Below are 16,648 nucleotides of genomic sequence, written 5' to 3' on the forward strand. Positions count from 1 at the left end.
AATATAACGAGAATATTTCTGCTTATGAAAGAATGATGATCCCGCAAGACGGTCTTCCCCGGAGTCGCAGGACTTTCCTGTTCAGTCCACACCCGTCCAGGTGCCGAATTCGTAGCCGCTCCCTTCGGTAACTCCAGCGGGCTTCCAGTCCGGATTGTTCGTACGGGTAATCACCAAGTAGTCAAGTTATAAAGTACGCACAGCATGTCCTTCTCAACCACCACTAAATTGTAACTCATTCAACCAACTAACCAAATAACCAAACAACCAAGGAAGCACAAAATGTCCTCTCCAACCAAACTTCCCACCCGAACTCTCGGCCGCAACGGCCCCGAGATCCCCGCCTTAGGGTTCGGCCTGATGGGCCTAAGCGGTGCGTCCTCAGCCTCAACAAACACTGCCCCTCCCTATCTCAGTCAGCCTTACCATTGGCATTGTCATTGAGAGCACAGACCCGGCCCAGAACGTCAGAACAGAATAACTCGTACTACATAATTAACTCATTGACTAACGCCTTGAGGATAGCATTCTACGGCACTCCCACTCCCGATGACGAGCGCCTGAAGCTGCTTGATCGAGTGTACGAGCTCGGCTGTACTCACTGGGACACGGCGCAGCTGTATGGCGATAGCGAGGAGTTATTGTGTCGGTGGTTCAAGAGGACGGGGAAGAGAAATGAGGTATGTTGTGCCACTTGAGCCACTTAGTGTGCTCCTATAATCCGTTATCAGCATCATGTGCCAGGTATGGTCTTTGGTGCCGACGATCTGACCATCGAACTAGATCTTCTTGGCTACCAAATTCGGCAACAAAGTGTCGCCTGACGGTGGTCGCGAGATATGCAATGACCCCGCCTATATCCGCGAGGCTGTGGAAGAGAGTCTGAAGCGATTGGGGACGGACTATATTGATTTGTTGTACTGGTATGTATGGGACCACTCAATGTGGCGTTGCGTTCTGCGAGGGTGTTTCCTATCCTGGGTGCGGAGATGCTGACGAGGAGCGATTTACCAGTCATCGGTTTAGTGGTAAAACGCCCGTTGAGGACATTGTTGCGACCATGAAGGAATTCGTTGAGTAAGTGCTTACCTCCCCGAAACCTATTATTCTGCACGTGTTGCGTGGAAGTTTGTTCCGATCACAAAAGAAAAAGAAATATAACTGACGGAGAGATGATAGCGCCGGAAAGGTGCGCTACCTTGGTCTGAGCGAATGCGGCACCGATACACTCCGTCGTGCGAGTGCCGTCTATCCCATTCACGCGTACCAGATCGAATACAGCCCGTTCTCACGAGACATCGAAAAGCCCGAGACGGGTCTCCTGGCTACCTGTCGGGAGCTGGGCATCGCCACGGTGGCATATTCGCCGCTCGGCCGGGGGATGCTGACGGGCGCGTACAAGTCGATCAATGACTTCGACGAAAATGACTTCCGGCGGTCGATTCCCCGATTCTCACGCGAGAATTTCCCGAGGAACTTGCAACTGGTCGAGACTCTGCAGGAGATCGCGGCGCGGAAAGACTGCACGTCCGGTCAGCTCGTATTGGCGTGGATGATGGCGCAGGGGGGGGATATCTTTCCGATTCCGGGGACGAAACGGATTCAGTATCTGGAGGAGAATATGGGAGCGTATGCGGTTAGATTGTCGGAGCCGGAGATTCGAGAGATAAGCAAGGCTATCGAGAGCGCAGAGGTGCATGGCACGCGCGTGGCAGAGCGCCAGATGGGCTATTTGCTTATGGATACGCCGCCATTGTAGTTTCGGAGGGCCTAGATAGGAAGAATTTGAGCTGATGATGTTGCATTGCAGACGATAGTTATCCGTGAAACTGGCCATTCATCGCTCCTCGTCCTTGAATACTGTTGGATGTCGTCAGCACTAGACCGAGATCGACATGCAGGGACGATAAAGTAAGAATTTCCGATGCTTACCCAGGAAAATTCTCCCCGCATAACCGGAGATCATGGAGTTCCTTTTGGGACAGAGGCCAACTTAATCAGCCTGACGGTGAACTCCGGAAAAACAAGCATTATACTTTTCCACTTTTGATTCCGGACTAAACTCCTCTATCTCCTCTTAGGCTCCGTTTATACAGAAGATCAACCTGCGGAGTCTCATCCCCCGGAGTATCCTTGTTTGACCTCCGGGTTCTTGTTTCTCCAGTTGTGCTTACCATTTGGTCGGAACATAATCAAATACACTTGTAGAGAGAACCTTGGAAGTTGTGTTCTTGTTTCTACTCAGCTCGCTCGAAGGGGCTTCGGAGTAAGCCTCGACACTTCCTGTAAGCGTACGATAAGGTAGATTTCCCATGCCTAGTCAAGAGTTAGTGAGTAGGCCTAGGAGTATTCAAGGAGCGTTACCCTAAATCCCCTTCCGTAGAGACGCCGCCAGACATTCTCTGCAGAGTAGACTAGCCAAAGACTGTGTATTCCAAGCACCATGGCTCATTTATCCCAAGAACACGTCAAATATCTATACGACAAATTTGGGGAATTAAAAGTCCTCGACGACATCATCCGCCACCGGGCTGCCGATGATCCTCCCGCGCCAATTCTCGCCTATCCACGCCCCGGAACAGTAGCGGACTATGAGTACTTCACAGGGCGTGATCTAGATCGGTTGATTGATGGAGCGGCCAGACGATATCTGTCTTTGGGATTGAACACGGTACGAAAACCATGCAGTCGAGCTCATACGGTCGTGTGGATATACCTCGCTAACCGTAGTCTAACAGACTGAGCACAAAGTCGTGGGCCTCCTCGCCCCGTCCAATGTCGACTTTATCGTCTCCTTCTTCGCACTCAGTCGTCTCGGCCACACAGTCTTGGCCCTATCACTGCGAATCGCCTCTGTTGCAGTCATCAACCTCCTAAAGCAGACTGACTGCAGCACAGTGGTGCATGGAGATACGGCGCAGATCCTGTCGACGGTGGAGAACGTCAATGCCGACTTCCCCATCAGGACTTATGCTATCCCCTCGCGCAATGAATATGACCAGCCTTTGGGCATCGAGAAGCGGTTCACCCGGGCCATCGATCGAGATGAAGAGAATACCGCGACGGCGTTGATCATGCACTCCTCGGGATCGACAGGACTCCCTAAGGCTGTGACGCTCACGCACCGGGCCCTTCTCACCCATCCCACACAGGGATCGGGACTGCACAATTTCAACGCTCTGCCGTGGTACCATCTATACGGCGTCTCGACATCGCTGCAGGCGATGTGGATGCGCAGGACAGCGCATCTGTACAATGCCGCCATGCCGATCACGTCAGATGCGTTGATCGAGATTCTGGAGACCGTAAAACCAGAAGCCGTTCATACCGTGCCATACGTGCTGGGTCTGATGGCAGAGAAGCCCCGGGGAGTTGAGCTGCTGCGGCGATGTCAAGTCGTGACGGGGGCAGGAGCCCGTACTCCTGACGAACTGGGCGATCGGCTGGTCCAAGAGGGAGTAAACCTAGGGATTGTGTTTGGGACGTGAGTCCACATCATGAGACATTCATAACGCTGTGGCTTGGTACTTTTGCTGACCTCGACAATCAGAACGGAAGCCGGTCTCGCAGGCGATACGATGCGACGAACCAAAGGCGACGACTCGTGGAACTACATCCGCATCTACGCCAACATCCGGAAATACGTCTATATGAATCCCCTTGGCGACGGATTATATGAATGCGTGTATCTCAAAGGTCATTCGGCGCTGTCAACATTCAACTCAGACGACCCCGCTCCAGGATCCTGGCACTCCAAGGACGTTTTCATGCCTCATCCGACCATTCCAGAGGCGTGGAAGTACGTCACCCGCATCGATGATCGAATAACCCTCATCAATGGAGAAAAGGTGCTTCCGCTCCCCATAGAGGGTCGGATTCGCGAAGAAGATATTGTTCGCGAGGCCGTCGTCGTCGGCGTCGACCGTGCCATCCCCGGTCTCTTGGTCTTCCGAGCACCTTCCGGAGATCATCTTTCGGAGGAAGACTATTTCGATGCTATTTGGCCTGCGATTGCTGATGCAAACTCCAGGGCTGAGGGCTTCTCCCAGATTACCAGGGAAATGGTGACTCTGATACCTTCAGACGTGGCGTATCCGCAGACCGACAAGAGAAGCATTATACGCGCACAAGTCTATCGTCAATTCGCAGAGCAGATCGAGAACATGTATGTTCGGCTAGACGAGAGTCACGAAGGACTGCTCCAGCTGGATCTGCCTGGATTAGAGGAATGTCTTCAGTCCATTTTTCAAGATATTGTTGGGATGCCAATAGAGACTATAGAAACGGACTTCTTCACTGCCGGGGTCGACAGTCTCAAAGCGATCCAGATGCGCCGGATTATTCAGAAGACTGTCGCATTGAATGGACACACTTTGCCGCAGAATGTTGTGTACAATAAAGGAAACGTCAAGAGGCTCGCTGCATATCTGTATGCCCTGATCAATCACACCGAGACTGTGGCAGAGGACGAGGAGACTAGCATGATAGAGTTGATCGAGCGATACTCGCACTTCCAAGAGCACAAGTACTTGAATGGGGTCCCTAATGGTCATGGGCCTCGGGATGACCGGAATTCTGTGGTAAGTGTATAGACAAGCAAGATCTGGACTTCAGACTGACCACATCAGATCCTCACCGGTGCCACCGGATCCATTGGCGCGCATCTACTGCACCAACTCCTATCATTGGATACCATCGGCACAATCTACTGCTTCTGTCGCGGCAAGAATCCTATCCTGCGTGTACTCCGGTCCCTCGAATCTCGAGGCCTCGCCCTCCCACGCAACACATCACCGACTCGGATTATCACCTTAACCACCGAGCTCGACCAGCCGGACTTTGGCCTCGACGCAACCACCCTGCACCAGCTGCGCCAGTCCGTCTCGATGATCATCCACAGCGCGTGGCCGGTCAACTTCAACATCCCGCTGCACAGCTTCGAGCCGCATATCGCGGGCCTGCATCACTTGCTGCAGTTCTCGCTCTCTGTGCACCGACCAGATCCGGCGCAGGTTTTCTTCTGTTCATCCATCTCGGCTGCGTGGAACGCTTCATCCACATCGCAGACGATTCCAGAGGCACCCATTGAGCAGCTAGGCTTCGCAGCAGGAATGGGCTACGCACAGTCGAAGCTTGTCGGGGAACATATCGTGCGGAACGCGGCACGACGCGGGGCTAGAAGCTACGTGCTGCGCATCGGACAGGTTGTCGGGGATACAGTCCAAGGCGTTTGGAACGAGGGCGAAAGTATCCCGTTGATGATCCGGTCTGCGAAGACGATGAAGATTTTGCCAGATCTAAAGGAGGTACTTACATCTTTTCTCTCTCCAGTATCCTATCCTGTAGCAGATATACTAACCACTCGTGCGGGATGAATAGAAATGCAGCTGGCTCCCCGTCGACGCCCTCGGAACGGCCATCCTCGAGATCGCACATACCTGTGCTCAGGGCCCGGTCCCGGGTAAATTCAACAAGATCGACCCTCCGGTTTTCTATAACCTTGTGAATCCGCACGAATTTGCGTGGCTGGATCTGCTGTCACGGCTGCGTACTGCGGGGCTGGAATTCACGACCGTTCCGTTTGCGCAGTGGCTAGACGGCCTGCGAGATAGCGCGGCGAGGGGTGAGGAGGAGCAGAATCCGGCTGTCAAGCTAGTCGAGTATTATGAGCAGACGTATACACAGGGAGGAAAGGGTAGAGGAGCGAGATTTGAAGTCGACGTGGCGCGAAGGGATAGCGCGACGATGAGAAAGACGGTTGACGTTGTGGGCATGGGGTTGGTGGAGAGATTTCTAGGGGTGTGGGAGAGGGAGTAGTGGATAAATTGGATCGGCTCTTTTTCCTGATGATATTGTGAACTAATTGATCCAATGGAGGACAGTATTAGGATTGACGTTAGGATCTTGAATGAAACACTATTCAGGATGAAAACGAAAACATTCGATTCTTGGAAAGAGAAAAGAAAAGGAGAATGGGGAAGAAAAAGAGGGAGACTTCTCGAGGGTCGCACACATGGAGGGATGAACCTCAGGCATCCAAGCACCACATATTCTACTCAGGGACTTACTTGGCTGCTCTTATCAGGCTATTAGTAGTGCTCATGCGTATTCAATGAAGACCGAAACAAGATATATTTGTCTTAATATTGACTACAGATAACTTTACATACTTAGGCCCACTGAAGACCACACAACCTGACTCTAGCTCTATAAAATGACAGTCCAAACGAACTACCAAGCTTGCCTTACTCAACAAGCACCGGTGATAGTGCACGCAATCTTCTCGGCCAGCGCATCTGCATGCAAGGTTAGCTCTGCAACTCACAGTACCAAGGAAGACACAGAAATACTGACAAACAGTAGCCTGGGGATGACCCGGCGGCAGCAACGGGAACGCCGCCGCATCAACGACTCTCAGTCCCTTGACCCCAATCACCCGGGCCTTGGTATCAACCACCGCCATGGGGTTATCCTTCTTGCCCATGGCGCAGGTGCACGCGGCATGGTAGATCGTGTTGAAGCTCTTGCGGATGATCTTCTCGATCTCGGCGTCGGTCTGAACGTGAGGACCCGGGAACGCCTCCTCGCCGATCACGAACGGCTTCATGGCCTTGGAGTTCCAGAATTCGCGTACCCGCTTGAAGCCTGCGATCGATACGTCAATATCGGACTGGTGGGTCAGCCAGTTGGGGTTGATGATCGGGTCGTCGTGCACGTCGGCGGACGAGATGGTCAGGTTGCCTCGCGACAGGGGAGTGCAGAGGGCCACGGACAGTGTGGCGTAGTTGTATCCGTCGTGCGGGTCGCCCGTGGCTAGGTTGGCCTGATATCCCAGGTAGGCGCTCAGTGAGAGGTACTCCAGCTCGGGCCAGTCAGCGGGATAGGTGGCCAGGGAGGCCAAGGTGGACTTCGAGAAGCGCGAGCGCAGATGCTTGGGGACCTTCTCCCAGGCGATCACGTCGGTGGTTGGGTTGGTGTACATGCCGGAAGCGTTCTCGTTGAATTCCTTCGCGGCAGCGGCGGCGAAGTCGGGATATCCCAGCGCCGACAGGGTGGGCGCGTTGACACGGTACGACGGACCGAAGTAGATGTGGTCCTGCATGTTTTGGCCCACGCCGGGCCGGTCCGCAATGACAGGGATGCCCAGGGACTTCAGAGTGGATGCAGGGCCGACACCCGAGACTAGGAGTAGTTGGGGCGAGCCAAAGGCACCGGCTGACAGGATGATCTCCTTACGAGCGTTGAGCTGGTAGGTGAGACCCTCAGTGTCCACGATCACGCCGGTGGCACGCTTGTTCTTGTCAAAGATGACCTTATTGGCCATGGTGGTCTGATACACCATGTAGTTGGAGTATTCGAGGCCTTTGCGCAAAAAGGAGGTCTCGGATGAGTCGCGCACCATGGTGGTGGCGTTGATGGTGAACATGCTGTAGGACTGACCCAAGAGCGAGCCGCTCTGGAAGCCCGGCACGATTGGGATGCCAATGGCCTGTAGTCCCTTGGTCGCCCAGGTGCCAAAGGCTTGCACATAGTGAGAGAAGGTCACCGACAGCGGACCGGAGCCGTTGCCCATGACGTGCGGGTCGTACTCGGCGGACCCGTTCTTGAAGCGCAGTTCCATGTTGGGCGGGGTGAACCTGATGCTCTTCTCGAAGAAAGGCAGGAACTTCTCAAAGGTGTAGCTCTGGTCTCCCACGGCATCGGCCCATCGCTTGTAGGAAGCTGTGGTGCCGCGCTGGTAGACCATGTAGTTGCGCGCGGAACTGCCCCCGAGGCATTTCCCGCGGGCATAGTGCAGCTCGTCGTTGTAGGAGCCCTACCTTGGGTTAGTCTGGACGTTCTCAGTGGTATTAGGGTAAAGATACATACAGCTTGAGGGGTGGTGACGTATCCCCAGTCGATCAACGGCTGCCAGTCCGTCTTGGACCGGCCGGTGTACGTTCCGTCGAAGGCAGGGACTTGGCTGATATTGCCATTGTCGATCTCGTAGAAGCCACCGGCCTCAATGACGGCCACGGAGCCCTTCTGCTGCTCTACCAAACGGGTGGCCAAAGTCAGGCCCGCAGTACCACCACCCACGATGATGTAGTCGAAGGTGGCATTGTTCCCGGGCACGCCAAAGGAAGAACCCAAGAGACCGCGCGCTTTGATATGCGACTCTGTCGGGAAGGCATGGACAGAGACTGCCAAAGCAGTGAGCAGGCTCGCAGCGTGGCCAAGATGCATGGCGACTGGTGATAAGAGTGATCGAGACTTGAAAGGGTTCTGTCCTTCGAAGAAGCCGTGTCTGAGTGACGAAGCGGGAAATAGATCATCGCTGGACAACACCAAGCTTTATACTCATCGTCATGAACTCCCAAGCAGCATCACGACCGGCACGGAGGCAAGAAAGCCCATCATGCTGAGCAACGACATCTCGTTTTCGTCCTCAGCCCATTCAGCTCTACCAGCTCCAGGAGTTCCGGAGGATCAACTCCCGATCTCCATCCAGCACATGGCGATGAAACCACAGTCTGAAGAGGAAAGAATCGGCCCCCAAGCATCAGTCCACCTCGTAGGATCTCACGCTAAGAACGCGCGAGCCGGGGCACCTCCACGTGTATTGTCAGCCTCTTCTGGGAAAGTCAACATGAGGTATTCCGTCCCGACGGGTCTATCATATGCCGTAGGCAGCCTGATTAAGGCAGGATGAGGGGGCCAAAACCTCTCCAATCACGGTCGAAAGGCAGCATCGGTGCGATCCGCAACCGAAAAGGCAGACTCGAGCTCAACAAACGATAGACAGGCTGAGGTGAGACCACAGTGGTTGGCGTGTCGCGAGAGCTAAATACTAGAGAGCCTGAACGTCAGGAAGACTTTCCAGAAGGAGACGAGGGAATACCTCATGTGGAAGAGAAGGATGCGGAGATTTTGGCAGCAGATCCTTCGTGTGATCCAGCTTGATAGCTAAGTGATTAGGACAATGCCGATTGTCAGTCCGGCACATTTGAAGAATCGTCCTCGGAGGAATGTTCATTCCCAGGCCAATCGTCGGGCATTCTGTCCCCATATCTCTATCCAGAACTCTCTATAAACCATGCAAGGATGCTGGATTGGTCAGGTCTCGGCGAGATGCAGACCAGTTCGTATTGGCTGTTGTGGTTAGATTTGACGACGAATCTATGACAGATGGATTTCCCTCACAGCCAGATCTTCAGAGCTAAACCAAAGGCGCCCTTGTGGATTAATTATAAGATTAAGAAAAGCGCTGGGAGGATCTCACCTCAGCACTAGCAGGTTGGGTCAGAGGAGCCGAGGATGATTCCAGTCAGTGCTTTGGAGGGGTATGTTCGAGGTCAGGATGGCTGTCCTCAAAAGCAAAAGAAAACACAAAAGGTAAAGATAGAAAAGTAGAGGAGAAGTCCGAGAGAAAGAGACAGGGAAGGCCTGGGAGAAAGGAAGAAACGACCTGACGCTCAGGGAAGGCGAACGGCCTCCGACTGGATAAGCGACGCGCAAAATGTAACGTCACCAACGCCGTCGACGCTGACTGGCTCTACAGCGCTCATGGTTCGATCTGTAATGTGCCAGGGGATCCATGTCGCTCCATGTCCATTCCTGTCCCATCCATGTCGGCTTCAACTGCAGATTTCTCCGGCGCGAACGCGGCCGAACGGTTTATAGTGCGGCCGCCAAAACGGCGAGAACAAAGAAAGAAACACGAACTCGTCTCCTCTCCTTCTCCCCGCCGTCAGGGTGACTGATTGCCTGCCTGAGATTGTGCCTGAGATCCCCATTTGAATCCCGACCGTCATGTTCTCAACGTTTGTCGCTCACTCCCACTCGCCCGATCGCCCGGATGCTCCCTCCACCATCTCCACCACCTCCACCACCTCCACCACCTCCACCACGCCGCTTCCTTCGCTTCCTCCGCGTTCCAAGCGCAGTCAGGTCGCCCGCGCCTGTGACTGGTGTCGCGTTCATCGCATCAAATGTGACAGCAGTCTCCCCTGTCAGAACTGTCGCAATCGCGGCGGTCATTGCAAAAAGAAAAGTGCTGCCGAGATCCGCACGCTGCCCCACGCCGTGCGGGAGATCGAGCGATTGCGGCAACGGGTGCAGGAATTGGAGGAACAAGTCGAACAGGCCGGTCGGACGGCGGTGCAGGGAGACCAGAATCAGAGTCAGAATCAGAAACAAGATGCGAAACCCAGGCAGCAGCAACATCGACCGTTGGGGACGCGACGAGGGGCGGATGGAATCCACACGCGCAGTGCCCACTCGACGCAGACGCAGTGGTACGGTCCTTCGTCGGCCTTCTACTTCATCGGTCGCATGAGCGCCTATCTCAGCGCCGTGCTGGAATTGCCGGAGGACGAGCACCAGATTCAGCCCAACTCCGCCAGTCGCTTCTTCACCAGTCCGACCTCCACCAAAGAACCTCTGCCGGAGGAGCTGCCGGCCCCGTCGGCCGTCGGGGAAGAGGAGTCCTATCTCAGCGGCATCGAGGAGGACTTCTTTCTAAACCTGTTCTGGCAATCCTACCATCCCATCTACCAGGTGCTGGACGAGGCCGACTTCCGGGAACACTACAAATCGCTCTGGGTCGACTCGGCCACCACGCGCAAACCCTCCGCCCTGGTCGATATCGTGCTGGCCCTGTGCATGCAGTATGGCGTCGCCGTGACGCCGCACGGCATTGCTGATCGACCCGATGGCCAGGTCGACCTCCACGACGCCAGCATCGCCGGTCGCTGGTATTACCGCCGGTCGCAAATGCTCCTGAACTCCGAGCTGGAAAGTCCGTCCATAGCCACGCTGCAGTGTCACATTTTCTCTGTCGTCTACCTTTGCAACGCCTCCTTTCAGAACATGGCGCACACGACCCTGGCGCTGGCAGTGCGCACCGCCCACATCCTCGGTCTGCATCTCGAGCCGCGCGAGAGCCTGCCGCGACCCCAGCGGGAACTGCGGAAACGCATCTGGTGGACGCTGTACACCGTCGAGATCAAAACGTGCATGAAACTCGGCCGTCCGTGCTCCATGGCCGACACGATGGCCACCTGTCAACTCCCCGCCGATGACCACGAGCTGGCGCGCCTGTCGGTGTCCAACATCGCCGCCTACGGTGACCAAGTGACCTGGTTGACATACAGTCGCCTCATGACGGAGCTGGTGCTGGCCGCGCAGACCGTCCATCTGAACATCTACGACGAGCGGGCTGAGGTCCTGGCTGCTCGCGACGTCAAGAGCCTCTACACGGATCCGGGCGCGCTGGAAGCCCTGGCGGAATTCCTCACCTCGCAGCTGGGCAGCATGCGCGAATGGCTGCACAACGTCCCGGACGGCATGAAGACCAAACGCAAAGACGGCGGCCAGTCCTTCTCCACGGACCGATCAGCCCTCGACCTGGAGCGATACGCGCCCTCGTGGCTGCAGCGCCAGCGACTCCTTCTGGAACTCCTCTACCACAACCTGTCGATGAACGCCTACCGACCCTTCATCTGCTTCCCATCCCCATCTACATCCCTATCGACCTCCACCTCCACCTCCCCTTTTCCCTTCCCCGGAGCCGGCACGGGCACCGGCCACAGTAGTAGTAGCAGCAGCACCCCGATGGTCGACGCGCACGCCGTCTCGTGCGTCGACCACGCCATTGCCATCACGCACATCCTCCGGCAGATCCTCCCTTCGACCGATTTCCTCAAGGGCTGGTACGAGGCCTTCCAGTGGCAATGGAGCGCCACGCTCTCCATGGTAGGATTCGTACTGGCCTATCCATCACACGCCTCGACACCTGTTGCGCGCGCCACCATCGACGACGCCGTCACCGTGCTGGAGATCTTCGGCCTGAATTTCGCCGTCGCCGGCAGCGCCGCGAACGTGACGCGCGGGCTCGCCGCCAAGGCCGATTATCTTGCCGCCGGCGGGGGCGGTCGGTTTGGCGTGCCTACGACCCTAACGCCGCCTTTCTCCGATCAGATGGAGCCGTTCCTGGCGTCGGTTGGCGGTGGTGGTCCGAGTGGTGGTGCTGCTGGTGGGGGCTCGGATCTGGCCGATGAGCCGATGACGACAGCGGCCATGTTCCAGAGCACATTGGCCGGGGCGATGGGGTTGGCGTATAATGTCGATTCTTTCTATAGTTTCGAGCCCTTGTACGCCGGGTCGAGGGACTTGGGGGATGCGTGGAATTTTGGTCATGAGGTTTTATGAGTTCTGATACACTATATATTCCTGTTTCGATCGTTTGGTCTACACCTATGGCCATCGCCATGTCTATATGTCCCGTTCATGAATATGAATATGAATTACGATAAAAACCAAGGACAAATGTAGCTGTGTATAGAAATCTCATTTTATTCATTCATCTTTCACTTCATGTATGCATGTGTTCAACGAATCTACCGACTCCTCTTCTATCTTGCGCCGCAACCACCCGGTATCAATTTATTTCTCTCCCCTGGATTTGAAATTCCATACTCTCAACTCCAGATTCCAAATACATACTCTACACCATCGTGACAACAGATCGGAACCGAACCGTTCCGTTCAACATCGCCTCTGTTCAACGCGGTTAGCCAACTCTTCTTACCAAGACACCTCTACAATGGAGCGCAGGAGACGAAAGGGATACATACGGTATGCGTCATTCACCCGTTCCAGAGGGAATTCCTCCACCATACAGTTGATCTTGTGCAATTCCGTGAAGGCGAGGGCTTCCTCGGTGTCGTTGGAGTGGCCCGCGGGCCAGATCTGAACTGAGAGGCCGTATTTAAGCTATAGAGGCCCATTAGCTTCCATCTATTTCTCAGGAATGCGATAGGGTAATTACCATGACGGCTGTGTCACAGGAGACTTCACCAGGGACTGTAGTAGAAATCCTCGTTAGCATCTATCCTACTTTTCATTTTCCTGTCCATTTCAGGACAAGACGAAGTTGCAAGGAAAAGAAACATACCCGACAAAATCAACAACTTCCCCAAAATCCCCAAACCCTTCAACAGCCCACTCATCACGTCGGCCGTCGGCGCCGTCGTGACAGCCAACGACGCACCACCGAGTCTCTTCAGCGCATCGCCCGCATCCTCCTTGCTCGAGTCGATGTACTCGTGGGCGCCCAGGTCGCGCGCAAACTGCTCCTTGCTGCCGTCCCGCGAGATCGCAATCACCCGGTACCCGAGCTTACTGGCATATTGGATGGCCAGGTGGCCGAGACCACCGAGACCTTGAATGGCGACCGTCTCGCCGACGGGGACGTTCATGTGGCGGAGGGAGTTGAAGACGGAGACACCAGCGCAGAGGATGGGGGCGTATTGGGCGGCCGGGAGGTGGGCGGGGACGCGGACAGCAGCTTCGGCGTTGATGAGGCAGTATTCGGCGTCTTATCATGGTGAGCAACAGGCGTAGTTGATTGAGGAAGGGAGTGAAGGGACTAAGACATACATCCACCGTTCTTCGTCTCGCCGTTCACCTGTGCCACGTCGCACATTTGGAAGAATCCCTTGCGACAGGCCTTGCATGTTCCTGTTCGATTATCAGTTCAGATTCTTCTGTTAAACCCAGAGGAGGTAGAAATACCATCATGACCACCGTGCCACGCACCACCGATGCGATCGCCGGCCTTCCACCCAGACACATTTCCTCCGACAGCGGCGACGTGACCGACGATCTCGTGGCCGGGGACGAGGGGGCTTCAATTCAACCATTGTCAGTATTCTATCCCTACAATCTCATGGAAAAAGGAAGAGAGCGCACAATCCTCCACCCATGATATTGTTCTGCGCAAACATATCCGAATAGCACACACCGCAGGCCTCTACCTTGACGAGGATCTCATTTGGACCGGGAGGCGTCATCGGGACCTCCTCGATGACCAGCGGGGCACCGAGGGATTTGAAAGCAGCTTGTTTGAAGGTTTGAGGGAGAGCCATTTTGTTGGATGCGACTAGAGAGAGTGTAGATGGGCAATGGATGAAAGCAATTGAGAGAAGGGAAATTGGAGAATGGAGAAATTCTGGATGAGCTGGAGCTCGGCTGGAGCTACCCCGGACTATATATAGAGTGACAGTGGCAATTCCCAGGCGGGGTAAAAACAGTGAAAGTGATTAAGAGATAAAGGAAAGAACAGATGCGTCGCGGCTCCGGAGTTGGCATCCCTGCGTTGGTTGCATTAAATCCAGACTCCGAGGACGAGGCGGGAAGGGACTGGAAGGAGTTGGCGGAGTTGGCGGAGAAGTACCGAGGGAATTAGGGCTATGGAGCTGAGGGAGTAAGATGAATGGAGATACACTCGCCCATTGTACAACATTCTACAACTCGGAATTAAGACGAAGATAAATTAACTCCAGCAGACAATCACTAACATTCTATACTACCTACTACTCTAGCTCCTACTATCAACATTCAATCCTATACAAACCGCCGCCTCGTCAAAAACAACGAACACACCGTCCACAGCGCCCCCGCCGCAATCACCATGACCCAAACGTCTCCAATCGTCCTCACAATCGCATCCACACATTTTGCCCTCACCTCCGGCGTCACAGCCTGCAGTAACTCACTCCTCGCCCCGGCAATCGCCGCGCGGATCTGCGCGTCCGAATACTCCGTCTCCCCCAGCACCGCTTTCAACCGCTGCAATCCTAGACTCTGAAAGATGCAGCTAGCGATGGCCAATCCGATGAACTGGCTCGAGCCCTGCGAGATGTTCAGGTACTGGATCAACTCCGCCACCCGGTCGGGCTTCACGTAGAGCGGGCCCACCGCGTATCCGGCCTGCGTGGTCGTCATCCCCAGACCCAGCAGCACCGCGTACCCGTAGATGTTGGCCGCCGGGGTCGAGTATCCCACTGTGTACATGGCCGCCGCGCCGGCTGTGATGCAGAGTCCGCTAAATATGTACCAGATGTTGTGGTACCCCGTGCGTCCCATGACGGCGCCGCAGGTCAGGATGGTGGCCACGTAGAAGCAGATGAACGGGAGGAGGCGCACGGCTGCCTGCGTACCGGTGTCGCCGTGCACGAAGAGGAAATATAGCGGGATGTAGTAAACCGAGACGAAGAGGGCGGCGCCGCCGCAGGCCATGCAGATGTATAGCAGGACGAGCTGGGGATCGAGCAGGAACTCGCAGGGGAAGATGCGGTTAATCGGGTCGGTGAGAATTGAGTAGCGCTGGGTGATGCAGAAGATGATCGTGAGCACGCCGCAAACGACGAGCAGCGCGATGACCCGTCCGTCACTCCAGGCCCAGATTGATCCGCCGAAGGTGAAAGCTAGAGCAAAGGAAACGTAAAGGCCGCCGTTCAGGACGATGCCGAGCCAGTCGAGGGAGCGCACTTTCTCGAGGAAGGTCGTTTCCGGCTGGCGAGGCAGCGGTGGAAGGACGAACACGTAGATGGGAGCCATGGCGCCGAAGATGACGAGATTGAGATAGAAGGCCTTACCTTGTTAGCTAGATGTGTGGTGAAAAGGGCTCTAATAACATACCCATCTCCACGTCGCGGAACTGTCTGCCAAAGAACCTCCCACGATAGGACCCAGAATACAACCACTACCGTAGACAAATCCGGTCATTCCGATATAGAACGGCTGTTCCTGTGGGCTACTCATGATGGTTACTAGATTGAGGGTTCTGGTAACACTCGTCAGCATCTACCTGCCCGTTTGGTCATTGAGTTCGAATTGCCATACCCCAAATACATGCCCGCTCCTCCAGCACCAGCCCACACCCTTCCCACGATAATAGCATTCATCGACGACGCGGCACCGCACAGCGCACTCGCCGCCGCAAACATGGTCAAACAGCTCAGAAACACCCATTTGGCATCGAAGGTGCCGAATGCCTTACCCAGCGGCAAGATGGCCACCGTCGACCCCAGCGTGAACCCGACGCCCAACCAGCCCAGCTGCGTCACATTGTCGAACGTCTCTGATACCACCGCCTGGATGTCGGCAGCGATGGTCGTGTCCAGTCCGTAGAGCACATTGGCCGAGAATATCGCCACGCAGATTAGAAACCATCGCACGCCGGTGACAGTGCGTTTGCGGTCTCCGTCGCTGGTCTCTGAGTTCGGGGTCGAGTCGGATGGCGGGCTGTTGTTCTCGAGGTCGCTGACGGGGGCCTTTTCGAGCTGACCCGTGAGGCTCCCCGAGCTGGGCGTGCCTGTGAGCTCGGTCATCTTGTTCTTGTCGTCCCCGCTGATAGGCATAGATTCGAGCAGTGGGAGGCAGAAGAGATGCTGAACGCGTTGCCTAATGGGACTGGATGTTATAAATATGGGACGACCCAGAAACCTTGGAGACCCATGGCGTCTTATGGCGTCTTCCAAGCTGATCCGAGATCATCCATATCATATTTGCCTGGTGAATAATCGTGAAGAGGAAGTATGAGATGCAGCGTCGGGACGTGCATTGTTTGGTTATGCGGCCCCGGAGTTGCCGGAGTTCAGCCCAAAGAGGCTCGCCTCGCCGGGATCGCGCAGAACTCGCCTGCCTCCGTCTTCTCCATCGAGTGATCGAGTCTAGTACGGCCAGAGAGGGCCAATTATTTCGATCAATGCTTCCTTCCCGAGCCTAGATGAAGGGGACACACTCCGGAGGCTCCATTTGACCCCGACCGGGGCAAACGGATGCAGCGCGAGGACTCCGGCCAGGCCGAATTGTTCGCCCT

At 55.3% G+C, this 16,648-nt stretch overlaps 6 protein-coding genes across 6 annotated transcripts; 3 read left to right on the plus strand and 3 right to left on the minus strand.

The window, feature by feature from the left end:
* Positions 1-282: 282 nt before the first annotated feature.
* On the plus strand, positions 283-1,759 carry KD926_005267 (aldo/keto reductase; the record flags this gene model as incomplete). The annotated part of the gene is made up of 5 exons (XM_053098512.1): positions 283-373; positions 526-680; positions 784-923; positions 1,015-1,077; positions 1,180-1,759. The coding sequence occupies 5 exons, from the start codon at positions 283-285 to the stop codon at positions 1,757-1,759; spliced, it is 1,029 nt and encodes a 342-aa protein (XP_052957642.1).
* Positions 1,760-2,443: 684 nt separating this feature from the next.
* KD926_005268 (acetyl-CoA synthetase-like protein) lies at positions 2,444-5,817 on the plus strand (the record flags this gene model as incomplete). Its single annotated transcript, XM_053098513.1, has 5 exons — positions 2,444-2,671; positions 2,739-3,484; positions 3,551-4,580; positions 4,629-5,306; positions 5,380-5,817. The coding sequence occupies 5 exons, from the start codon at positions 2,444-2,446 to the stop codon at positions 5,815-5,817; spliced, it is 3,120 nt and encodes a 1,039-aa protein (XP_052957643.1).
* A 432-nt stretch (positions 5,818-6,249) lies between these two features.
* KD926_005269 (GMC family oxidoreductase) lies at positions 6,250-8,226 on the minus strand (the record flags this gene model as incomplete). The annotated part of the gene is made up of 3 exons (XM_053098514.1): positions 6,250-6,296; positions 6,355-7,816; positions 7,870-8,226. 3 exons carry the CDS (start codon positions 8,224-8,226, stop codon positions 6,250-6,252), a joined length of 1,866 nt encoding a protein of 621 aa, XP_052957644.1.
* A 1,566-nt stretch (positions 8,227-9,792) lies between these two features.
* Positions 9,793-12,192, plus strand: KD926_005270 (Zn(II)2Cys6 transcription factor; the record flags this gene model as incomplete). The annotated part of the gene is made up of 1 exon (XM_053098515.1): positions 9,793-12,192. The coding sequence occupies one exon, from the start codon at positions 9,793-9,795 to the stop codon at positions 12,190-12,192; it is 2,400 nt and encodes a 799-aa protein (XP_052957645.1).
* Positions 12,193-12,487: 295 nt separating this feature from the next.
* Positions 12,488-13,910, minus strand: KD926_005271 (alcohol dehydrogenase; the record flags this gene model as incomplete). Its single annotated transcript, XM_053098516.1, has 7 exons — positions 12,488-12,540; positions 12,618-12,756; positions 12,812-12,846; positions 12,938-13,360; positions 13,423-13,503; positions 13,558-13,670; positions 13,735-13,910. 7 exons carry the CDS (start codon positions 13,908-13,910, stop codon positions 12,488-12,490), a joined length of 1,020 nt encoding a protein of 339 aa, XP_052957646.1.
* A 478-nt stretch (positions 13,911-14,388) lies between these two features.
* KD926_005272 (MFS general substrate transporter) lies at positions 14,389-16,187 on the minus strand (the record flags this gene model as incomplete). Its single annotated transcript, XM_053098517.1, has 3 exons — positions 14,389-15,417; positions 15,466-15,610; positions 15,670-16,187. The coding sequence occupies 3 exons, from the start codon at positions 16,185-16,187 to the stop codon at positions 14,389-14,391; spliced, it is 1,692 nt and encodes a 563-aa protein (XP_052957647.1).
* Between the last annotated feature and the right edge of the window lie 461 nt (positions 16,188-16,648).

Source organism: Aspergillus affinis (genome assembly GCF_023601865.1).
Source record: "Aspergillus affinis strain CMG 70 chromosome Unknown NODE_25_length_320802_cov_86_012257, whole genome shotgun sequence".
Lineage (NCBI taxonomy): Eukaryota > Fungi > Ascomycota > Eurotiomycetes > Eurotiales > Aspergillaceae > Aspergillus > Aspergillus affinis.